The sequence below is a fragment of the Cetorhinus maximus genome, chromosome 24 (genome assembly GCF_964194155.1).
Source record: "Cetorhinus maximus chromosome 24, sCetMax3.hap1.1, whole genome shotgun sequence".
NCBI lineage: Eukaryota > Metazoa > Chordata > Chondrichthyes > Lamniformes > Cetorhinidae > Cetorhinus > Cetorhinus maximus.
In genome coordinates this window covers 10778037-10804185 of record NC_135902.1, presented here as the reverse complement: position 1 = coordinate 10804185, position 26149 = coordinate 10778037, and the positions used below count along the sequence as shown (strand labels likewise).

The 26149-nt window shown below is 41.4% G+C and overlaps 1 protein-coding gene across 1 annotated transcript; it reads left to right on the top strand.

Annotated features, from left to right (window-relative positions):
* The first annotated feature begins 1047 nt into the window (after positions 1 to 1047).
* On the top strand, positions 1048 to 25806 carry LOC144699646 (myosin-4). Its single transcript, XM_078570750.1, has 39 exons — positions 1048 to 1251; positions 1347 to 1490; positions 2190 to 2346; positions 2492 to 2519; positions 2654 to 2768; positions 2876 to 2974; positions 3134 to 3197; positions 3305 to 3403; positions 5266 to 5369; positions 6074 to 6212; positions 7413 to 7531; positions 7874 to 8023; positions 8124 to 8294; positions 8402 to 8702; positions 8810 to 8877; positions 9065 to 9152; positions 9336 to 9453; positions 9564 to 9687; positions 9970 to 10106; positions 10242 to 10497; positions 10590 to 10832; positions 10949 to 11125; positions 11221 to 11366; positions 11714 to 11804; positions 11910 to 12299; positions 12406 to 12532; positions 12626 to 12744; positions 13005 to 13201; positions 13291 to 13474; positions 18691 to 18856; positions 19068 to 19192; positions 21282 to 21590; positions 21862 to 22065; positions 22728 to 22853; positions 22982 to 23152; positions 23305 to 23409; positions 23510 to 23605; positions 25371 to 25505; positions 25676 to 25806. Exons 1-39 carry the CDS (start codon positions 1048 to 1050, stop codon positions 25691 to 25693), a joined length of 5814 nt encoding a protein of 1937 aa, XP_078426876.1. The 3' UTR covers positions 25694 to 25806.
* Positions 25807 to 26149: the final 343 nt, after the last annotated feature.

Here is a 26149-nt window from a genome sequence, read left to right as displayed (position 1 = left end):
TACCATTATTCATTTTGCAGTGCAGCCGCTGCGGAAGCCGTTCTTCTGTTGGTGTGCGGAGATATCCCAGGTATGGGCCCACAATATCACTAAAACGAATATATTAGGGCTTTGCCAGGGAGTATGACGCCTCCATTTCAGCACAGTTGACATATCGCTTGGGTTTTATTGAGCAAAGCATTGATATGCATGTTTGCAACCATGTAGCAGGCACTTATGTTACATGTCTGAATATGATCTGAATGTAATCTTTATCTGAAGAGGAAGGTTATGGGGCGAGGGTTACAGGGTTATGGGGAGAGGCGGTTGGATGGCACTTAGTGAATTGCTCACTGGGAGAGCCGGTGCAGACACGACGGGCCGAACGGCCTCCTTCTGCGCTGTAACAATTCTGTGATTCTGTGTTAAAAGCAGAAAAGGAGCTGGTGGGGGGAGTGGGGAGGATTCACTTGTTGAATCCATTGGCGGCTGCAATGCGGGCGGCTGGTGTGGAGGGAAGGAACTGTCGTATTTCAGGGACAATTTACAATCACAGACGCACACTAAAGTTTTCCAGGGAGCAACAGAGTAAGAAAGTCCGTGTAAGTAAGCCCTGGCGGATAAAACAGATATAACTCTTAACCTAGTTTAAACATTGGAAAATAGGTGAAGTTTGATGAGTTAAATGAATGCATGCCTCAATCAGACTGAGCAAATATATTTTATACAACTGATAGATGTCTCACTGCAACTCTTAACAACCCTTAAAAAATCCTTAAAACCTGTTGGAAAGTAAGTAGCTAACAGGAGCAGAAAGTCCTGGATACAGTGAGACTAACGCACTGCATTCACACAGCACAGAACAGGCTGCTAATCCGAATTCAGACCGGAGAATGCGGTTTTTAGCAGAATTGTTGGAAGGGTCTGAATGCAACATCATGATGCCGGGAGATATTAATTTAGGTGGGACACATTAGCACCGATTGAGTTGTTTAAGCAAAAAAAAAGGATTGAATTGGTAACGTTTATAAATATGCACCAATGTTGTTTGAACAGTAAACCGAAGCCATGGGGGACGCGGAAATGGCAGTGTTTGGCGAAGCGGCGATGTACCTGCGTAAAAGTGATAAGGAGAGGCTGGAAGCTCAGAACCGACCATTCGATGCTAAAACTGCCTGCTATGTGTTCGATAGTAAAGAATTGTACGTTAAAGGTACAGTCAAGAGCAAAGAGGGCGGTAAAGCCACTGTGGAGACTCTGTTGGACAAGAGGGTGAGTTGAAAATGAGTGGATCATCCTGAAATGCTTTGCTGTCTTCATGCCATGTTTCTTTGAATAACCTGGTAGGTCTGTTGGTTATTTTTCAGACAGTAACTGTTAAAGAAGACCAAGTCTTCTCAATTAACCCTCCAAAATTCGATAAAATCGAGGACATGGCCATGTTGACCCATCTGAATGAAGCGTCTGTGCTGTACAACCTCAAAGAGCGTTACGCAGCCTGGATGATCTATGTAAGTACAGTGGCTTCAGACCAGAGCAATCCAATGAGTGCCACTCTTCCTGCTCTTTCCCTAAAGAGCCGCACATTTTTTTGCATTTCAAGTGCGCAATTCTCTTTTTAAAGTGAATACTGACTCTGAGTCCACCTCTTTTTCAGCGAGTACAGTACACGTCCCATTGACACTTTGCGTATAAAATAAACACTCACTTACTCTCTGGTCCTTCTGCTAATTCTGATTATCCGCCCTCTTGCCAATAGAAACTATTTCTCCTTATTTACTCCGTTAAATCCCTTTGTAATTTTGAATGCCTTTGTTGAATCTTCCCTTAACATTCTTTGCTGTAATGAGAAAGATCCCAGTTTATCCCGTCTCACTGCATTACTGAAGTCCCTCATCCGCAATAGCGGGTCAGTAAACCGCCTCTGAATTCACTCCAAGGCCTTGAAATCCTCTCTAAAGTAAATTCAACACAACACTCCAGCTGAGGCCTAAACAGAGATCTATAAAGGGTTAGCAGAACTTCCTGGCTTTTGTACTCTAAACCCATGGAGAACTGCATTATTAACTTGTCCCGCCGTCTTCAAATATTTGCCTTTGAGAATCACCTGGCCCCCTTGGTCCTGCACGCACTTGTCAATTCCAAAATGAAAACCATAATTAAATAAATTAATGGTACTTAGTTATAAGGCACGTTTTCTCTTACTTTAGACCTACTCTGGGTTGTTCTGTGTCACCGTGAACCCTTACAAGTGGCTGCCCGTGTACAACCCCGAGGTAGTGGTGGGTTACAGAGGCAAGAAGCGTCAAGAGGCTCCTCCACACATCTTCTCCATCTCTGACAACGCCTATCAGTTCATGTTAACTGGTGAGTATTGTAGGGACTTTTTTCTCCTGTTCAGCACAGAATTATTTTTATTCTTGTTAAATATTGGAACCACAGAATAAATTTATGCACATTCTCTCTGTTTTCTGCACTTTGAGGGTTGATCTTGCGTTTGTCTTATTTACAGATCGCGAAAACCAGTCCATTTTGATCACGTAAGTGTTGCTGGTTTAATATATTCCCAAAGAGGTTGTTAACTAGTAGAATTGCAATTGGCTCTCGTCTTTTAAATCGCTGTATTAGTCCGGTAATTCTCGATTTCTTCATTTTTTACCCTCGCCCCGTCCAGCGGAGAATCTGGTGCCGGAAAGACTGTGAACACGAAACGTGTCATCCAGTACTTTGCATCAGTTGCAACTGCTAGTGACGCAGGCAAGAAGAAGGAAATTCAGGCATCGGGAAAGGTAAAAAAGAAAATTGATGCAGTAAAATTCGGCAATTTCTGGTTGTTTAGTTGGAATTCATTTCTTGACTCGGTAAATGCTCCAATTTGTACTAATCAAAAGTATTTTTGCAGGGGTCCCTGGAGGATCAAATCATCCAGGCCAACCCTTTGCTGGAAGCCTTTGGTAATGCCAAGACAGTGAGAAATGACAACTCGTCTCGCTTCGTAAGTTTCTTGAACATTTCCTGCTGTTGCATAGATTGTAGCCCCTAGTGTGCACGACACTTATAAGCAATCAAGTGTAACAATCAGAATGGTTCAATAGTACAAATTATATTGTGTACCTGTTGTGAAATCATGCTTTAAATCATCTTTACATTCCAGGGTAAATTCATCAGAATTCACTTCGGCACCACTGGGAAACTGTCTTCTGCTGATATTGAAACCTGTAAGTTCTGCAGAATTTGATTTGCAAATATCAGCCATAATTTAATTTTTGGACATACACACTGGTTCTTCAGTGAATCGATATTTGTATGTGTACATTCTCTCTAGATCTACTGGAAAAATCCAGAGTAACATTCCAGCTAAAAGCAGAAAGGAGTTACCACATTTTCTACCAGATGATGACCAACCACAAACCAGAAATTGTTGGTAAGGATGGAAGTTTTGGCATGTGCTACCTTCATTTTTTTTTGCTAATGTGTGAAGGATTAATTCCAGCACATTGATATTTGCAATATACCTTAATCTCATCCTATAAATAGATCAGTTTAAATAAAATCTGGTGTTATGCAAATATACAAACATATGTATGAACGTACAAATTAGGAGCAGGAGTAGGCCACTCAGCCCCTTGAGCCTGCTCTGCCATTCAATAAGATCATGGCTTATCTGATTGCAACCTCAACGCCATATTTCCACCTACCCCCGATAACCTTTCATCCCCTTGCTTATCAAGAATCTATCTACTTCTGCCTTAAAAATATTCATAAGACTCTGCTTTCACTGCCTTTTGAGGAAGAGAGTTCCAAAGACTCAGCCCCCTGAGAGGAAAATTTCTTCTCATCTCTGCCTGAAATGAGCAATCCCTTGTTTTGAAACAATGACCCCTAGTTCTAGATTCTCCCACAAGAGGAAATATCGTCTCCACATCCACCCTGTCAATCCAGCTGCCTCTTACTCTTCTAAACTCCCGCGGATACAAACCATGCCTGTCCAACCTTTCCTCATAAGACAACCCACCCATTCCAGGCAGGTATAGTCTAGTAAACCTGCTCTGAGCTGCTTCAATGTATTTACATCCTTCCTTAAATAAGGAGACCAATACTGTACACAATACCCCAGATGTGGTCTCACTAATACCCTGTATAACTGAAGCATAACCTCCCTAGTTTTGTATTCAATTCCCCTTGCAACAAACAATAACATTCTATTGATAGGTGGAGGCAAAGAAGAGATTGCCAAAGATGTCATAGACAAAAGGTCAAAGAGGTGTTGACGGTGGTGATATTAGCTATGGAATGTGCTAATGGTGACATTAAGGGTAGAAAGCAACTCGAGCAAGTGACAGATGGCCCTAGTGGGGGTGGGGTAGGGGGAAGGGATCGAAATGGGCTAAAAGGTGGAGATAAAACAATGAATGGAAATACATTAAAAATAATAGAAAAAGGTGGGAAAAGAAAAATATATATTAAAAAAATATATATTAAAAAAATATAAATTATTGGAAAAAGGGGGATCAGAAAAGGGGTGGAGATGGAGGAGAGAGTTCATGATCTGAAGTTGTTGAACTCAATGTTAAGTCCGGAAGGCTGTAAAGTGCCTAGTCGGAAGATGAGGTGCTGTTCCTCATCTTCCAAAAAAGGCACTTTGCAGCCTTCTGGACTTAACATTGAGTTCAACAACTTCAGGTCATGAACTCTCTCCTCCATCCCCACCCCCTTTCCGATCCCCCTTTTTCCAATAATTTATATTTTTTAAAAAAATATATATATTTTATATATTTTTCTTTCCCCACGTATTTCTATTATTTTTAAATGTATTTCCATTCATTGTTTTATCTTTATTTATTTATTGTTTTTTGAATTTATTTATATTTATTTATTTATATATTTATTGTTTTATTGTAGAGTAAGAACCAATTCCTACGGGGTGAAAAATCAAAAGGAAAGGAACACCTCCTTCCCCTCTTCACCTAACTCCTTCACTCACCAAACTCCCAGATACACATTCAGTTCCAAGCTGCATTCATTATCACTTCTAGTTTAATGATATTATTTTCATACTTTCCTTTCAACTTTATCTGATTTACATTTTATAAATATATTTCCTGTCTATAGTGGTTTCAATGGTGTGTTAGTACAGTGAATACCAGGCCAATGTTGATTTAAAACTGAATTTGACATGTTGGCTGAATGGAAGAGGGAAAGCCTGACTTTAAAATTGGGTAACATGGAACCTCCATTCGGTTAATCACAATTCTTCTGACGAAACATTTGTTTTGCTTTCTGCAGAGGCTTGTCTCATTACCACCAACCCCTATGATTTTCACTTCATCAGCCAGGGTGAGATTAGTGTCAGCAGTATTGATGATAAGGATGAATTGATGGCAACTGATGTAAGTATCATCTTTAGTTGTATTTTCTTATTCTAACTCATCGATCTTAAGGCATGTGCACATTTAGGTAACCAGCTCCTATAGCTCATTTTGTTCTCAAATCACTGTGTCCAGAATGGAGATATGAAATATAACTAAATGAGGCCAATATGAAGAAAGGTTATGCCTGCAGTGCTTTTCCACAGTATCAATAAGAAAGTTAAAGGTGAGAAAATTTTGAGGTATAAGATGCGGCATGAAGATCTCAGAATCAAAGAATTGTTGCAGTGCAGTAGGCGGCCATTCAACCCATCATGTCTGCACCAGCTCTCCGAATAAGCAATTCACTATTTCCTCACCTTCTCCCAGAAACTCTGTACATTCTTCTTCTTTAGGTAACAGTCTAATTCCCTTTTGAATGCCTCCATTGAACCTGCCTCCACCATACTCTCAGGCCATGCAATTCCAGATGCTAACCGCTGGCTGCCTGAAAATGTTCCCCCTCTTGTCTTCATTGCTTCTTTTGCCAATTATCTTAAATTTTGTGCCCTCTGTTTCTTGATCCTTTCCTAAGTGGTAACTGTTTCTCTCTAACTACTCTGTCCAGACCCCTTATGACTTGAATCACTCTATGAAATCTGAGATGTTTTAATTATAGTAAATTTAGAAAGTTTCAGCATGTGAGCCTTTTTGTTAGATTGTAACCCAATTGTTTGAATTTAAAGAGTGCCATCGATATCCTGGGCTTCGAAGCTGATGAGAAATGGGGTATCTACAAACTCACTGGTGCAGTAATGCACTTTGGTAACCTGAAATTCAAGCAAAAACCGCGTGAGGAACAGGCCGAGCCTGATGGCACAGAAGGTAACATTTTCACATGTCCCCCTTCACTACTGTATTTACTAGGATTTATAAATTCAAAATAATATATGAATCAATCAAGTGCAGTTTATTTCAATTTACATCTAAACTATACCAAAGTTGTATTGTAATATTTTGGAACTACATCACTCATGGAATTATTGTTAAGTCTGCATTGCACTTCCTGTATCTTCTGTCTTACTCTAGTAATCTGTTTGCTTGTGGTGTAGTATTTGGGTCAGCAGAAATAGAGACCACTGCCCCTCTAACCAGTTACAACATGCTGAGCACTACTTGCCAACAAATGTGTTGTATCTCCAAGCTAAAATCTTTGAGACTTTTCTTTGATATTTCTACCCTGCAATGTCATACCATCATTTCTGTAAGTTGGAGAGAGTGGTCCTGTTGAATGAAAACTGACTACCCTGGCTTGGGTTTCCTTCGAACAATTTTGATTGTTGTCCACAACAATTGACCTCATTGGTTTCTGCACACATACGCTGATGACAAGAAATTACCAGCTCCCATTTGAAAATGTGAATGATTCAGGATAGCTGATACTTTGGCTAACCCCTGACAAATAACAGAAGGAATTCTTTTCAAGTCACATCTAATTGAAACCAACTTCTAATTCCCATTTACCCAGCATAAAAAGAAATATAACAACAATTTGTATTTATACAGCAGCATTATCACAATAAAACTTCCCAAGGTCCTTCAGAGGAGCATTACCAAACAACATTCAACCCAGAGTCCCATAAGGAGATTGAGGGCACTTGACCAAAATCTTGTTCAAAGTGGTGGGTTTTATCGAGCTTCTCAAAGAAAGAAAGTGAGGTAGAGAGAGACAAAGAGGTTTAAGGAGGGAATTCTAGAGGTTAGAGCCCAGCTGAAGGCACTACTGACAATGGTGTAGTGATTAAAATCAAGGATAATCATGAGGCCAGAATTGGAGGAGCACAGATATTCTGGAGGATTGTAACAACTATTTGTTTTTATCATGCTGACATCTGTGTAGCATTACTGTCCAGAATATTGCATTGAGAAAGGGTGGGTGCTGATCTGAAGGTTAACCTTTATATAAGGTGCCTTAATTAAACAACAGAAAATATTATTTATCTGTGTCTATTGCACAACAGTATTCCAATTACAAATTGTATGTTAGACACAAATAAAATCAAATTCTCCTTTATATTTTGTTAGATGCCGACAAAGTTGCTTACCTGACCGGCCTCAACTCTGCAGATTTGCTAAAGGCTATATGTTATCCAAGGGTGAAGGTTGGCAATGAATTTGTGACCAAAGGTCAAACTGTTCAGCAGGTACAGTTTCCAAGAATTCTAGTAAAATAACACGGGTGTGTGAATATTCATATTGTTTAAAATAAGACCAGAAAATGCTGGAAACGTTCAGCAGATTGTGTGGCAACTGTGGAGAGAGAAACAAGAGTTAATGATTCATGCCAATGACCTTTCAGAAGATCTAATGAAAAGTCATTGACTTGAATTGTTGACCCTTGTTTTCTCTGCACATATTATACCTGACCGGCTGAATATTTCCAGTTTTTATTTCAGATTTCCAGCATCTGCAATATTTTGCATTTCTGTTAGTGTTTAATACATTTAATTTAGGCTGCTGCTGAAAAGGATATTGTATTCTTTCAGGTCTACAATGCGGTTGGTGCCCTCGCCAAATCAATTTTTGAGAAAATGTTCTTGTGGATGGTTGTCCGTATCAATCAACAACTGGACACAAAGCAGGCCAGACAGTTTTTCATTGGTGTGCTGGATATTGCTGGGTTCGAAATTTTTGATGTAAGAATCAGAAACATAAATATCAACAAAATAAATTATTTAAGATTAACAGCACTGAAAAGGCAATCCAATGATTAAATAAATTGCTCTAATTATTCAGTACAACAGCTTGGAACAGTTATGTATCAACTTCACGAATGAGAAACTGCAGCAGTTCTTCAACCATCACATGTTTGTTCTGGAACAAGAAGAGTACAAGAAGGAAGGAATTGAATGGGAATTCATTGACTTTGGTATGGACCTGGCTGCTTGCATTGAACTCATTGAGAAGGTCAGTAACATCACACAAAACATTAATTAGAATTGAAATACATTTATATAGACATCATTTTATCAGTTCCAATGTCTCAATGGTAATAAACTTTGTCATTACCCCAGCCCATGGGTATCTTCTCAATCCTGGAGGAGGAGTGCATGTTCCCCAAGGCCTCAGACACTTCCTTCAAGAATAAACTGTATGATCAGCATCTTGGTAAGTCAAACAACTTCCAGAAACCCAAGCCTGCCAAAGGAAAGGCTGAAGCTCACTTCTCACTGGTCCATTATGCTGGCACTGTGGATTACAACATTTCTGGCTGGCTGGACAAGAACAAGGACCCCCTGAATGAAACTGTAACTGGGCTATTCCAGAAATCATCAGTGAAACTACTGGGTCATCTTTATTCTGTAACCGCTGAAGGTAAATTTCTATTACACTCAAATATGAATATTCCTTTTTGTTAACATTGTATTCTTCTATTTTCTAATTAGTTTAGAACAAACATATTTGTTGCTTCTTTTTAACAGAAGCTAGTGCCAAGAAAGGTGGCAAGAAGAAGGGCTCATCCTTCCAGACAGTATCTGCTCTGTTTAGGGTATGATTTTCTCTGACATGTACATTTACAATATGTAGTGAACTAAGTGTTATTAATTTGAGTGAGTGAGCAAAACATTAATCAAGTGTATTAAATATGATTAATGAGTATGTCAGTCTTTTATTATTGTTGTTAATACCATGCAACAAAATTGGAGATCAATATTACTTTCTTGTTCACCTCATAGGAAAACTTAGGCAAGCTGATGGCTAACCTGAGAACTACACATCCACATTTTGTGCGCTGTATCATCCCCAATGAGACAAAGACACCAGGCAAGTGTCATTCCCTACCTATATACTACACTATGTGAAATAATGCTTTGATTTCTTATGGAAAAAATAAATCACCTGTAAAATTTGTAATGATTGCAAATATCTGTTTTTAAAATGAACAGAAGGTCATGAAAACGTTCACCCTCCTTATTCTGTTGATAATTGTTATGTTACACCCATCAGGTGCTATGGAGAACTCCCTTGTCATACACCAGCTGAGGTGCAATGGTGTGCTGGAGGGTATTAGAATCTGCAGAAAGGGATTCCCAAGCAGGATCGTCTATGCTGACTTCAAGCAAAGGTAATTAATCTCAAAAACTACACATCAGTTTTTGTCACATCAAAATGATGAGTATATATGTGGCTGAAATAGGGGAGGAAACTAACATATATACATTTTTAATATAACAGATACAGGATTCTTAATGCAAGTGCCATTCCTGACGGCCAATTCATTGATAGCAAGAAGGCTTCTGAGAAGCTACTGGGATCTATTGATGTAGATCATACACAGTACAAGTTTGGACACACTAAGGTAAGAGTACTTCAAACTTAATTTTATCAGTGTGAAATGATGGGCTGATAAAACTTAACAATGTCCTCTAAGGGAAGCTCAGTTTTCAACTTAGTTTGAGAACCATGCCTCTCCCCACTGCACACACAGAACTATATGAGATAGGGACAATACAATGGCACAAAGTGGAAAGGACAGGCTAAATTATTTTCTAGTGTCCAATATACAATCCAGTAACTAGTAACTTATTTTCCATGTTGAATATTTAAAAAGTTATAACAAAAACTTGTGCTATTGTTTAAGGTGTTCTTCAAGGCTGGTCTTTTGGGTACACTTGAAGAGATGAGAGATGAAAAGTTGGCAGAACTCATTACCCGCACACAGGCTATGTGCCGTGGATACTTAATGCGAGTTGAATTTAAGAAAATGATGGAAAGGAGGTAAACGTCATTACATATGAACGTCAAAAATAAATTTGTCAGAAAAATATATTTTATATGATACATGAGTTTCTTCTGATGCAAAATCTATAAAATGATTGTTATGGACTATGCTCCCCTATCTGTATTCTACAGGGAAGCACTGTACACTCTACAGTACAACATCCGTGCATTCACGAATGTCAAACACTGGCCATGGATGCAATTGTATTTTAAGATCAAACCTCTTCTGAAGAGTGCTGAAACTGAGAAGGAAATGGCGAATATGAAAGATGAGTTTGAGAAAACTAAGGAGGCACTTGCCAAATCTGAAGCACGGAGGAAGGAATTAGAAGAGAAAATGGTGGCTCTTGTACAGGAAAAGAATGACCTGCAACTCCAAGTCCAATCGGTACCAACATTTATCATTTTAATATAGTAAATTCTGTAGACAACTTGTAAAAAGTATAATCTGATATAATTCATAGTGTCATTTTTCTTCAGGAAAGTGAAACTCTGGCAGATGCAGAAGAAAGATGTGAAGGATTGATTAAAAATAAAATTCAACTGGAGGCTAAACTGAAAGAAGCTAATGAAAGATTGGAAGATGAAGAAGAGATAAATGCTGAACTTACAGCTAAGAAGAGAAAACTGGAGGACGAGTGTTCAGAACTGAAGAAAGATATTGATGATTTGGAACTCACTTTAGCCAAAGTTGAAAAAGAAAAACATGCCACTGAGAACAAGGTATGAATAGATAATTTTTTTAATGTACAATCGATCCATAACCCACTGCAGAATGTTCACAACTGTTTATTATGCTCATGAAATACTTCTGTATGTTTTATATTTGATGAATGAAGGTTAAAAACCTCACCGAAGAGATGGCTAGTCTTGATGAAAGTATCGCTAAAGTAACTAAGGAAAAGAAAGCCCTCCAAGAGGCCCATCAACAGACTTTGGATGACCTTCAGGCAGAGGAGGACAAAGTCAACACTCTGACCAAAGCAAAGACTAAGCTGGAGCAACAAGTTGATGATGTAAGTGTTCCTAAACACAACTAGGTCAAATGGGTTTGAGGATACTGGGATTGTTTGATGCAAATTCTAATAAAAGTTCATTTTTCATTCAAAAGCTCGAAGGTTCACTAGAGCAGGAGAAAAAACTTCGCATGGATCTTGAACGCAGTAAGAGGAAGCTTGAAGGTGACTTGAAGTTGTCACAAGAAACCATAATGGATTTGGAGAACGAGAAGCAGCAAATGGATGAGAAGCTGAAAAAGTCAGTATTTAGCTTACTTTTTGTGCACATTCCTTTGCTGGAATTCTTAACTCATCTGTCCTATTCATTAGATTATTGGAGACATTGACACTTCAGTCAGGGAATTTCCATTAATTAGCATGATCTTATGAAACATTAGTCATCGAATTAGTGTATGTAGGCTAATGTCACTGTTCAATCAAGAGGGTCATTCATTGGGAGTAATATGGTGTTAATCAGGGATTAAGGTTGCATTTTAAATATTACCTAGTCAAGCATGTCAGCAAAAAAATTTCTGCTGTGAGTTCATTAATAACAGAAATTTCATAATTGATTGATGTAGTTTAATTTTTCACTCATTATTAAAGGAAGGAATTTGAAATCAGCCAACTTCAAAGCAAAGTTGAAGATGAGCAGGCTTTGGGTTCCCAACTGCAGAAAAAGATCAAAGAATTACAGGTGATTTATGTGTCCAGTAAAATTATCGATGCTTCCTTTCTAAAGGTTATGTTCATGAACTGTATTACTTTTTCTAAGATTATAATCAATGAATATTTATTTTAGGCCCGTATTGAAGAGCTTGAAGAAGAAATTGAAGCTGAACGTGCCTCTCGTGCCAAGGCTGAGAAACAGAGAGCTGATCTTTCCCGGGAACTTGAGGAGATCAGTGAACGACTAGAAGAAGCTGGCGGTGCAACTGCAGCACAGATTGAGATGAATAAGAAACGTGAAGCGGAATTTCAGAAGATGCGTCGCGATCTGGAAGAATCCACCCTACAGCATGAAGCCACGGCTGCTGCTCTTCGTAAGAAACAGGCTGATAGTGTCGCAGAACTTGGGGAACAAATTGACAACCTGCAACGTGTGAAACAGAAGCTTGAGAAGGAAAAGAGTGAGCTGAAGATGGAAATTGATGACCTTGCTAGCAATATGGAATCAGTGTCTAAAAACAAGGTAAGGTGCTGAATGTTGCTAAAACCTATTCCATCATATAGTTATGCCTAATAGTTGGTGTCCATTTGGTCTCACATCCTTTGAGAATTCTGTATATTGCTTTCAGGCAAACCTTGAGAAAGTGTCCCGGACTCTTGAGGACCAGGTCAGCGAACTGAAGACCAAACATGATGAGCATCAACGTTTGATCAATGATTTATCAACTCATAGAGCACGTCTCACAACAGAAAATGGTATTTAGCAGTGGCACAACCATTTATTTTTTGGTGTCTAGAAAATGCGTTATTTTATGATTTTTTTTGCTTGGAATCTCTTCTGATTTGCAGGTGAACTGAATCGCCAGTTGGAGGAGAAAGAATCCATGGTATCTCAGCTTACAAGAGGTAAACAAGGATATACTCAACAGGTTGAGGAGCTCAAGAGACAGCTGGAGGAAGAAACAAAGGTATCAAAATTACTTAAGTTACTAATTCATATTTGTTTATAAGAAAATATTATATAATCAATTTAAATTCTTCAATTGGCAGCATTATAAAAATTACATTTTGTGATGTGATTGTCCAATAATTGAACTAAAACGCTACCATTAGAGGTGGCGAATTTCTAGTCATTGTGTCCATAAGCAAAGTATCAAAGTTTATTAACACAGTAATAATCACATGTATATTAATCATTATTTTATTACCAACTGGGTAATTACTTCAGGCTAAGAGCGCCTTGGCACATGCTCTGCAATCTGCCCGCCATGACTGTGATTTGCTCCGTGAGCAATATGAAGAGGAACAGGAGGCAAAGGCTGAGCTCCAACGTGGCATGTCCAAGGCCAACAGCGAAGTCGCTCAGTGGAGAACAAGATACGAAACGGATGCGATCCAGCGCACGGAGGAACTGGAGGAGGCCAAGTATGTTTTAATAAAATGAGAATTTGGTGTCATGCAACATGTTCTTTAAGATAATGTCTTTGCAACATCTTTGGTTTTGTACTTATCAGGAAAAAGCTTACTCAGCGACTGCAGGATGCAGAGGAACACATTGAGGCTGTGAACTCCAAATGTGCTTCCTTGGAAAAGACAAAACAGAGATTGCAAAATGAAGTGGAGGATCTTATGATAGATGTGGAGAGGGCAAATTCAGCAGCAGAAGCTCTTGACAAGAAGCAGAAGAACTTTGACAAGGTAATTATGTTTATTATTGTTTTCCCTTCTCTATAATTCTATTTATAATACCAATTTCATATTAATATTAAATAAAATCAGCTGTAGATAGACACAAGTCTGGCATGATATGTTAGGATTAGATCAGATCCTTGAATGGACAGGGCCATCCAGGAAACCATCTAATAACATTTAAGTTTCACAATGACTGGAGTGTAATTCTCTCTTCCCCCAAAGTTTTGTGGATGCTGTCCAAATCAAAATGTTCATGCCTGAAATCGATAGATTTTTGTTGGGGTAAAATTACCAAGGGATATGGAGAAAAGGGGATATATTAAGTTGAAGCACAGATCAGCCATGATCTAATAAGATAGCGGAACAAACTCAAGGGGCTGAATTTTCCCTTTGGCATGCGGGGGCGAGCCCCGCACATCCGCGCATAAAATGACGCACGGTGACATCAGGCGAGCATCCCGACGTCGCCGCGTGCCATTGTGATATTTCGCTGGGCGGGCGCGCGATGATGTCCGGTGCACGCCCGCCATTAATTAACGGGCCAGTTAAGGCCCTTGAGGCACCAATTGACACTGATTTTTCGGCACCCGTGCAATCTTCGGCTCAGCACACGGGTGCAACAGGCAGGCGGGTAGGACACATTTGTATTAACCTCATCCACGGACAGGATAAGAGGGCTCACTGGGCTTGTGAGTGTGAACTGTCGAGCATTTATTTCTGAAAGTTTTTGAAGCATGCCTGTGTGATCTCAGTCCTTCAAAACGCATACCAGCTGCTTTTTCTGGACTCTTAACCTTCAGGTTAGCACTCTACAGTGCCTGGGCCTGCAAGTTTCAGGAAACCTTCCCTTACTCTCGGAATGGGAACTGAACTGTCCACTGGAGACAGCTCCTCTGAGGAGGAAGGGAGGGCTAGAAGGGGGAGGCGGCCAGGAGTGCACATTCACCCTCCAGGGGAGCCAACTTTGGGAGGACAGGCACAGGCACAAGGGGCGCAGGGCCAAGAGGTAGTCCAAGGCGGAAGGGCCGCAGAAGATGCCACTATCCTGCTGCCAGGGTATACAGGCGGCGAAGCAGCCAACTCAATATGTTTGAGGTGCAGTGCCGAAGGAGGCTCCGTCTCTCAAGAGAGACAGTCAACTATATCTGTCAGATGATACGGCCTGAGATCTCCGTTAGCTGAGTGGGTGGACACTCCATGCCAGTGGCTTTGAAGGTCACAGGTGCCCTCAACTTCTATGCATCTGGCTCCTTCTAGGGGTCAGTGAGTGATCTTTGCGGTGTCTCCCAATCAGCTGTGCACACTTGTGTCAAGCAGGTTACAGACGTTCTGTTCAGGCATGCATTGACCTTCATCCACTACTGTTGGGACCAGGCAAGCCAGACACAGCGAGCCTGAGGCTTTGCGGCCATTGCTGGCTTCCCCCGCGTCCAGGGTGCTATAGACTGCACACATGTGGGCATCAAGGCGCCAGCAGGTGAACCCGGTGCCTTTGTCAACAGGAAGGGCTTCCACTCCATGAATGTGCAGATAGTGTGTGATCACAGGGTGCTGATCCTACAAGACTGTGCAAAGAATCCAGGCAGCTCCCACAACGCCTACAGCCTCAGACACTCCCAGGTGCCGGGGCTCTTCAGTGCTCCAGCCCAGTTTGATGGATGACTGCTGGGTGACAAGGGCTATCCCCTCAAAAGGTGATTCATGACACCTCTCTACCATCCAAGAACAGAAGCTGAGCAGCGGTACAATAGGAGCCACGCCTCCACAAGGGCTGTGGTGGAGAGAACCATCGGTCTTCTCAAGATGCGCTTCCGATGCCTGGACCGTTCGGGGGCACACTCCAGTACCCCCCAGATCGTGTCTCAGTGGTAGTGGTAGCATGCTGCGCTCTCCACAATCTTGCGCTGGAAAGGGAGGATGCAGTGGACGATGAAGATGTAGACACAGTGGCTGCGGCTGCACACGATGAGTCCAGCAATGAGTCCGAGGATGAGCACGCACAGGGAAATGCTGAGGGGTAGACACTGACCCAGGCATACTCCAGGGAGGCAGGGACACCCGGGAGGCTTTAATCCAACGAACCTTCAGCTAGCACACCACAGATGGACCACCAGGACAAGCCTAGGCTGTAAGCTCGATACTTAACACCTAAGTGCAAAATCTGCCAGGTTAGCAACAGTCACTAAGGGCCTTGTTAATAAAGCTGAATGTCCAACCAAACACTCAATACAGTTTTGAAAACCATACATATGCAGGAGAAAAGAGGCACTTTCAGCCATGGTGACATATCTGAATTTATTCTGTCAAGCAAACCAACTTATTCCAAAAAAAAAGAGAATAGTGTTACCAAATAAAACAAATCATAAGGGCCTCATCTGGGGCCAACACAAAAGCACCAGTGAAAAACCCATGGTGTGCCTAAGGTGCCTTATGTTTTTGTTTCTGGGTGCTACGTCTTGGTGCTGCCCCATCGCTCGGAGTGGCATCTGAGACAGTCTGCTGACTTTGCTGTTCTGTTGGCCTCGATGACCTTGGCAATCGTCCTCTGGCCTGTGGAGCCAGCGTTGGCCCCGCCTGGGAGGGAGCTGCCAGTTCCACAGCTGGCATCTCCCCAGTTGTTGCAGCATCACCGGATGCTATGGTCACTGGGAGAGAGGCGGAGGAGCTGCCACCCTCATCTGGAGCACCCTGAGAGGTGCCCGCAGAGACGCCAGGCAGCTGCTGCACCGACATGAGGTCGCTTCGGACCTCCCTGCTGTGGATGGATGCGCACCGAGCTGGGAAAGTTGATGCCCAGAGCATCTCCCACACTGGCACTGACCAGCTGAGGTCAATGCCGATGTGAGGGCTTGCTGGTCCGAGCGCATCCCCAGGAAGCCCTGATGGGTCTCCTGGAGGAGGCTCTCCACGAGAGTAGCCACCTTCTCCATGGAGAACGCATGGCACTCGGACATGTGGCTCATAGCTTCGGCAATCGTCCGCGTAGACTCCTCCACCACGGAGACTAAGCCAAGCATAGCCTCATGTATCTCCCCCAGATGCTCCCGCACACCTGGCTGCATTTCCTGCACCTGCTGCATCGCGGATGACTCCAGAGACTCATCATCAGGCACCGACTGAGCATGTGCCTGGTCCCCTGCAGTTCTCCGACTGCTTGCACCATGGGCACTCTGTCTCTGCTAGATCCTCCAACAACTGTAAAGTACCCTCATCACTGTGCCCTGGGACACTATCCGATGTTCGAATTCCCACCGAGGCGCTAGTATCTGCGCTGGTGCCTGCCTCGCAGAAATTGTGTGACACTGGTGAAACTTCAGGCCCCTCAGGTGTGAGAGGAGGCATCTGCTGCTCCTCCTCCTGGCCCTGCTCCGATGATGCTGAAAGGAAGAACAAGGACAGTGGATCAGTTAACGTGGAGACAATGTCAATGTGCATCCCTGTCCCTCAGATCATTATGTGCTCATTCTTCCATAACCAATGGTCAAGCCATGTTGCAAAATTAAATCAATTAACATTCAGCACTGCTATGGCTGTTGGGAGAACAATGCTGACCTCACTGTTGGGCATAAATACCTGGCTGTGGCACCCCGGCCTCACTGACACCAGTGGACCTTGGCACATGGCGCCTCTCCAGATCCAGGGCCTCCTGCTCGAAGCGGCTAAGAATGGCGATCTGTGCCTGGCCGTCGCCAGCCCTTGCATGCTCTGCCGCGTTATGAGCATTCTTTTACTGAAAATGAGAGACGAGCATTGATTAGTGAAAATTGCACATGGACTCTCTTTGCGCACAGCCCACCCCAACCAGAGTGGGACATATCAGGGCTCCAGAGCCTCCTCACCCCGCTGCTGCCGAACACTCACAAAAGATGCTAGGTCTGTTCCCCACACCCCCTACATCACATTGGGCACCACACGGTATATTCTTCCATAGCAAGGAGGCGCAAGCACGTGGAGTGCAGAACACAGCAGATGGTTCGAAGCCTTGCCACCTTGAAGCTCCCCTCCCAGCATCTCATCACCATGGCTTGGACATGTCCTGGAGTTCAAACACAGCGCCTTGGTGCAGCTCCTCCAGGTTGCCCCCAAACCAGTCTTGTGGGACTCAGTGTAACACATGCTGCGGGGGCAATACACATCTCTTCATCACCCTCTCAGGCTGACCTCAGCATGGGCAATATCTGCTTGCCCACCCAGCAAAGGACAAATGCCGTCAATGATTCACTCAGTCAGGGATTCACAGTCCCTACACTCAGACTTGGGGGGATGTGGGCAGCAGAGGGGTAAGGCGACCTGCTGGGTTACATGACCAATGCCAACATGGTACTCACCCTGCCAGAGCGCAACAAATCGTTGAAGCGCTTGCGACACTGGATCCAGGTGTGCCGCACCATGTCGCGGGAGCTCACCACCTCCGCCACCTCCTCCCAGGCACGTTTCGTCATGTGAGGGGGCCTCCTCCTCCTCCCTTCCTGGGGAACTAGCACCTCCTCAAGGAGGGCAGCAAGGCAGTCATCTGAGAAACAAGGGGCACACTGGCCCTCCGCCCTACCCTCCAGCCTGGCCTGCTCCGCTGGTCTACCCTCCGGACTGGCCTGCTCGCCAGAAGCCCTCTGATGAGCCTTTCCACTTGACATTGTAAAGTCTTGCAAAGGCTGCCAGCGCTTCTGATGAACAGACTGCCAGGCCGCCATTGGACCTGGCGGACAATGCACTCCTGCCGCTGCCCGCCCACTCCAGCTTTCCTTGGGAGTTGGGCATTACGCTAGGCGGGCCTTAATTGGCCCGCCTGCATAAAATGGCGGTGCGGTGATCAGGCCCGCTCCTGCTCTGTCCCAACTCCACCAAACAGAAAATTCAGCCCAAGGGATTGAAATGCTTACTTCTCTTGCATTGTTTAAAAACAAGTTTTAAATGCACTCAAACTGTGCATTGTCATTCCTGGATATTTTAAAATCTAGTACTGAACCTTTTTAGCATCATAAGAAAGCTGATCCCCTGCTCTGCTTAATAAAATGTAGTCATTCAGAAGCAGACCTTTGTGCTTCTATTTAAACATGCATGCTTCAAGTTCTCTTGTGACAGGCAGAATATGAGTTGCATCCCAAAGTTTAGTTCCAGCCTTGCAGTCTGGACTCCGCACTCCGCCATACTCTCACATCAGCATTGGTATGGAACTGCATTTTCATACTTTAAATTGCCACTTTTGCAACTGTCCACTACAGATCCTGGCAGACTGGAAACAGAAATTTGAGGAAAGCCAGGCTGAACTGGAAGCAGCTCAGAAGGAGTCGCGCAGCCTGAGTACCGAGGTCTTCAAGATGAAGAATGCATATGAGGAGTCTCTGGAACAACTTGAAACTCTTAAACGAGAAAACAAGAATCTGCAGCGTAAATCTTAAACCTTTCTTATCATTTTAGACATTTAAGAATGTAGATAACTGTTAAAATTTATAGTAAAATTCCATTCTTACTCACTGTGCTTTGAACTCTTCAGGAATCAGTCTCACATCATGAGTATAACCTTTTATTGCTTTGGTAACCTTAGTTTTATCACCACAAAAATAGGTATAATTTGCAATTTTTTTTTTTCTTAAACCAGAGGAGATCTCTGATCTGACTGAGCACCTGGCTGAAAGCGGCAAGGCCCTTCACGAGCTAGAAAAGGCAAAGAAGACAGCTGAGCAGGAGAAGAGTGAGATTCAGTCAGCTCTGGAGGAAGCAGAGGTAAAACTAATGATTTTTTTTACCTTTACACAATAGAAATTGAGAATAATAGTATTTGTAAAATAGAGTAAGAGTAGCAACACTTGTCTCATGCATTAAAATTGATTGAAAGATCTAAAAGTCATCAGTTGAAAGAGAACACACTAAATGGTGTCCACTGAGTGTAATTTATGGATGATCATTCCAAAGCATAGTTTTTCTTTACATTCAGCTTAACAGATAAACCAATGGATTTATACACAGCATTGTCATTTGTTATTGATTGGCATAACTCTGAACCAGGGAAATGGCTTTCTGTTTTTGAAATGCATTTTGCAAAATGCATTTTTAAAACTCAAGTAATACAACTTTTACTTTTGCAAACTGATGTTAGGAAGCTAACGTTCGATTACAATCATAAATCAAAGAAGCACAGAATCATAGAATGAGTACAGCACAGTAGCACGCCATTTGGCAACTGTGTGTCCATGCCAGCTCTCTGCAAGTGTCAGTCCCACTTCCCCAGCCTTTCCCTGTAGCTCTGCAAATTTTTGTCATCAGATAAATTGAAAGCCTTTTGAAAGCCACAATTGAATCAGTCTCCACCATATTCTCATGCAGGGTATTCCAGATCCTAACCACCACTCTGTACGTGAAAAAGTTTTTTCTCATGCCATCTTTAGTCAGTCAATTTAAATTGGTGCCCACCCGATTCTCTACCCTTCCACCAATGAAAACATTTTCTCCCTATCTACTCTGTCCAGACCCCTCATGTTTTTGAACATTTATTAAATCCCCTCATAACCTTTTCTCTAACGAGAACTGCCCATCTTCTCCAATACATCCATGTAACTGAAGTTCCTCATCCCTGGAACCATCCTTGAAACTCTTTTCTGCACTCTATGTAATGTCTTCATATCCTTGCTGAAGTTTGATGCCCAGAATTAGATGCAATACTCCAATTGAGACCAAACCAGTATTTCATAGTGTAACATCCTTGCTTCTACTTATAAAGCCCAGAATTCCATATGCCTTTTTAAACACTTTCTCAACTTGCATGCCACCTTTAATGCTTTGTGTACATATGCCCCAGGTCCCTCTGCTCCTGCACTCCTTTTAGAATTGTATCTTTTATTTTATAATGACCCTCCTTGTTCTTCCTACCAAAATGTATCACTTCACACTTCTCTACATTAAGTTTCATCTGCCACATATCCGCCCCTTACACCAGCCTGTCTATGTCCCCTTGAAGTCTTTCACTATCCTCTTCACAGTTCACAATACTGCCAAGTATCATGTTATGTGGCACTTTATCAAACACCTTTTGAAATCCATGTACAGCACATCAACTACATTACCCTCATCAACCTGTTATCTCATTGCAAAACTTAATCAAGTTTCTTAAACACTTTTCCTTGAAAAAAATCCATACTTGCCCAAGTGACTATTAATTTTGTCACAGATTATCATTTTTTAAAGACGTTCCACCACCCAGGTTAAACTAACTGGCCTGTAGTTTATGGAGTTTCCTTGCACCATTTTTTAAACAATGAATTTTGTAATTATAATTTGCAATTCTTCAGTCCTCTAGCACTATCCAGGATCTAAGGAGGATTGGAAGATTATTGCCAGAGCTTCTGCAATTTTGACCCTTGTTTGTTTCAGTATCCTTGAATGCATCTGATCTGGTCCTGGTGGCTTACCAACTTTAAGTACAGCCAGCTTTCTTAGGTAGTTGATCATCAATTAACATCTAAACACAAAAGGTGATAGAAGTTTGGAAATCTTTTCTGCAAACGGCAATTGATGCTGGATCAATTGTTAATTTTAAATCTGAAATTGATAAATATTTATGAACTAAAGGTCATAAGGGATATGTGGCAAAGGCAGATATATGGAGTTAGGTCACAGATTAATCATAATATCATTGAATGGCAGAACAGGCTCCAGGCAGAACAGGCTCCAGGGGTTAAATGACTTCCCATTCCTATGTTTCTATGTTCCAATAATATAATAGTCTAGAAGGGTAGATGAATTTAACGCACACTAGTATCAGAGAGTACAAGCAGCTTTTATAACTTTAAATGTGTGAAATGTTTTAAAATTATAGGCCTCTCTGGAACATGAAGAGAGCAAAATCCTCCGTATTCAACTAGAATTGAACCAGATCAAATCTGAAGTTGACAGGAAAATTGCAGAGAAAGATGAGGAGATCGATCAGTTGAAGAGGAACCACCAGAGAGTTGTAGAAACAATGCAAAGTGCCTTGGATGCAGAAGTCAGGAGCAGAAATGATGCTTTAAGAATCAAAAAGAAAATGGAAGGCGATCTGAATGAAATGGAGATTCAGTTGGGACATGCGAACCGTCAAGCTTCAGAAGCTCAGAAACATCTCAGAAACATTCAGGGTCATTTAAAGGTCTGTTCAAATGAGCATTTGTCTTTGATTTATAATTATTTGAAAAGTATTTTTAAATATTGTATCATCTGTCAATTTTGTAAATATAATGGCATTTTTTCATGACCCGACTTGTTGGAAAAGTGTAGGAATTATAATTTGTTACCAGTTTTAGGTTATTAAAACTCTTAAAATTTCATTCAAAAAGCTAATTCAAATTTATGTTAATTTTGTAGGTATATTATAGTTTATTATGACAGCTCCTGACAAAATATTTCTGTCATTTAAACAGGATACCCAGTTACACCTGGATGATGCTCTCAGAAGCCAGGAAGACTTGAAGGAGCAATTGGCCATGGTTGAGCGCAGGAGTGGCTTGCAGCAGGCTGAGATTGAAGAAATGAGAGCAGCACTGGAACAGACAGATAGATCTCGCAAAATTGCTGAACAAGAGCTTGTTGATGTCACTGAGAGAGTACAGCTGCTGCACTCTCAGGTTTGTCTACACACTAATGTCAATTTGGATGACACAGACAACATTCAGGCTATATTTCCAAAGAGGCTAAGAGGGTGTGGGTGAGGACAAAAATAGCCAAAGGACTCCCCAAAGTTTGGTAGGTAGAAATCCTTGCTGAACTGAATGGCAGAATTTCATGAACATTTTTAAACTCTGTTTCATGGACAGCAGCGAAAGCCAAAGGAAGGTTTTGGCTGCTGCCAGGAGGATTGACCAACAGTCAGTGCTTTGGAGAAAGCTCCAACAATGATGGGGAGAGGCCCGTGTTTGGGAAGGCGTAGAGGCCTGTGATCTGGAAGGAAAAGACTGCGGTCTGGAAGATGCATAGGCTGGCAAGCTGGGCTAGCGTTATGTTGGCAATCAGGCCTGCAGATCATGAGGGCTTGGGAGTGGCCGGTAAATGTCCTGGGGGAGGCTGAAGACTTCCTTGGAAAGAGGGGGTACACTCTTGCTCCTTCTGGTCCAAAAAGGAATGCCAAAGTTGACACATATGAAGCCAGCAGCTCCGGCCACCTACTCACTGCTGAGGTTCTTGCTTCTGAGAAAGCCAAGCAGCTACATTAAATTTTAAATCAGCCTTTTTATTTTTGCAGTTTACACATCCTACAAAACAAGTTCTTACAAACTGATTTTTCCTGCAGAACACAAGTCTCATCAGCACCAAGAAGAAGCTGGATGCTGACCTGAATCATCTCCAAACTGAAATGGAAGATACAATTCAGGAATCAAGGAATGCTGAAGATAAAGCAAAGAAGGCTATCACAGATGTAAGCCAGAAGTTAACTATTTATTCCTATTTGTACAAATGCGGATTGAAATAAGGGAATTACTTTGTCGGTGCTATTTCAAGTTTAAGCGTAAATAATGATTTGCCCCATTACCTCACGGTTACAAGGCTGCCATGATGGCTGAAGAGCTGAAGAAGGAACAGGATACCAGTGCCCACCTTGAACGAATGAAGAAGAATCTTGAGCAGACAGTGAAGGACCTGCAGCACCGCCTGGATGAGGCTGAGCAGCTGGCAATGAAAGGAGGAAAGAAACAGCTCCAGAAACTGGAGGCTAGGGTAAGCGACAAGATTGTACTATTATATGCTGCTTGCTGAAGTTTGTGAAGAAGTTGAGGTTTTAGCAACAAAACAAGAATCATAATAATTTAGCGGGAGTATGAATCTTGCATGGATGTAAAATAATTAATGCCATTTGGTGACTGGTTTAGGTGCGTGAGCTGGAAAATGAACTGGAAGCTGAGCAGAAACGAAGCACTGATGCTGTCAAAGGTGTCCGCAAATATGAAAGGAGAGTCAAGGAACTGTCTTACGAGGTATTTAGAAATTCATTATTTGGAGCAGGAATGTCACTGTGGGAATTAGTAGTAATCATTACTTTTACAATGTAACTGTTCCCTCTTTTGCATTATTTAGTCAGAAGAAGACAAGAAAAATGTTCTGAGACTACAGGATTTAGTTGACAAGCTGCAGCTGAAAGTTAAGGCCTACAAGCGGCAATGCGAGGAGATTGTAAGTAACTAGCACTGTAGTTGAATTTATCCTTCAAAATGTTTTTTTAAAAATTATTTTATAAAGCTAAAATTTAAGACAGAATTTTACGGCCCCATCTCTGTGGGGGCGGTGTCGTAAAATGTGGTGAGCCATTCAACAGTCCATTGATCACGGTGGGATCGTAAAATCCGGCTGGTGTAAAATTCTGCCCACAGACTTCAAATATTCGAGATTTTTTTCTGTAGTGTAAAGAACTCATGCAATCCACACTAAAGGAAAGTCAGGAATATCAAAAATTTGTTTATACAGAAAACATAGTAGGTCATTTAGTTTATCAGGCCATCTCCTTTCACTGATTTACATATCCTATCTTGTTCAATAAGAATATATTCAGCTTTGTAAACTTCAATCATTGCTTAGGCTCTGAACCCAGAATTAAGGAAAGAATCATTACTGTCATTATTAACTGAATTGTCAAATGCATCAAAACTTCCTGGAAATAAGGTACCCAAAAATTGCACAGTATATTGATTATGGGTTCACCATCAATAAAAGATTACAATAACTTTATTATACTCAAATGATTTGAGACATATCTCAGAATTTTATTACTTCTTTGTTAACAACGTAAGACTGAGCAAGAGATGCTTTCAGTGAAATATTAATCTCATTGAAATTTTTCACCTTTCATTTTATACCCTTTTTATATTAAAATCCATGCACCATTGCATATTGCAGCTAATTGGTCTGGATGTGATTGCATTTAATCTCCTTTTATATTTGTCATCTGACTACAACACCATTGTGACCAGAAGAAACCTTGAAAATGGCATTCAGATCAGAAATCACACGTGACAGTGCTCTTCAATTTATTTTCATCTTCAACTCTCTACTGTCAAGGAAATTTTCAGTTTACCTGGCAAACTTGTTGTTTTCCCTTGGACTTGGGGTTTTAAAGATTTACACATGGTTCCTGAAATCCAATGGGTAACCTTCATCCACCATATTTTCAAAGAATTCTAGAAATGAGTGGGGTTTGACCTATTGTTCTTTGGGACAGCACTGTGCAATGCCCTTGAGCACTTTTCCCAGCAGAGTCAGATTATAATTTCCTGATTCATGTTTCACTTTTTTGAATATCAGGATTGCATTTTCTATAATCCAGACTCCAAATGCATTTCTTATGGAACTTGTAAAAATATTTATGAAGTTTCACCTACTTCATTACCTACTCATATGTTGTTTCGCATCCATATGGGAAAATTTTGGCGCAGAAATTAGACTGCATTGTGCCTGTTTTTGAGATGTAAGCCAAGCATTGAATATACTAATAAAGGCTGTAAAAAGTCATAAGGCAGCTCAGAAAGTGAAAATGTTCTCCTTTGTCAACATGTATACTGAAGTCCCAGATATAAAGAAAATATTGAAACACACTGCACAAAGCAACGCCCTATCAGTGCACAGAGACTTTCATCCAATCTAGGCTGGATTCAAATTCAGGTCCCAGATATAAAAGAACAATGTGATAAACTAATTCATGATTCAGTCTTACCTCACAAAGAATAAAAAGGTGGTGTAACTTGTGAATAGTTGGACGACAGATATCAAAATGTGTGGATCACAGAATTGGAACTGATGGTCACCACTCCAAACACACAATATCTTTTGTCAAAACATTTGTGAATGATTCACACTTCTATTATCCTAGTGAACAGTTACATTTCTCCTGCGGTCAACATTCTAACCTGTAATCTGATTATTTCTTCTACTGTTTCCCCTTTAGGAGGAACAGGCCAATATTCACCTGTCCAAATTCAGGAAGGTGCAGCATGAACTGGAGGAAGCCGAGGAACGTGCTGACATTGCAGAGTCTCAAGTCAACAAACTTAGAAGTAAAAGCCGTGACATAACTGTGAAGGTACGTTAGATGCAACTGATTTTAAAATTGCATAAATAATGGAGCTTAAGAAACATTAACTAAAAGTATTGGTAATGATTTCCATTGTTCGTCAGAATATAAATAATATTTTAAAAACAATCTTTTCATTGTATTGACTTAACCATTTGCATTTTCTTTTTATTCATTAGTCCACCGCTGAAGAGTAGATGATAATTTGAAATGGTCCAAAGAAGAAACCCACAAAATGTGTATTTCTTTGTAACATAATTTTATAAAGGTAGCTCTGCCTGTAGAAATAAAAGTGCAACTCTGAAAAATCTTTCTTTGTCATCTTTGTCTGTTTGTTAGTTGGCTTAATAATCAATCATTCTAGGAACAAAAGTGCTGCACAGAAAAACTCCAGTGATTTTATGTTGTGAACAGAAGCTTGGTGTGACAATAGGAAGGAGAATCAATTAGAATGGTGCACATGCAAATGTTGCCAATCAAGAATCTGCCATTTCTTTATGGTTATATTGAAATTATGGGGTGGAAATTCTTCTGGACCCACAGGCAGCATCCATCACAGTTAGAAGGCCCAGGCCCGGCATTAAAGTCAGCGTCATGCCTTAGTAACTTTTTTGCATGAGCTGCCAACACTTGTGTTGCTTCTACAGGCAACT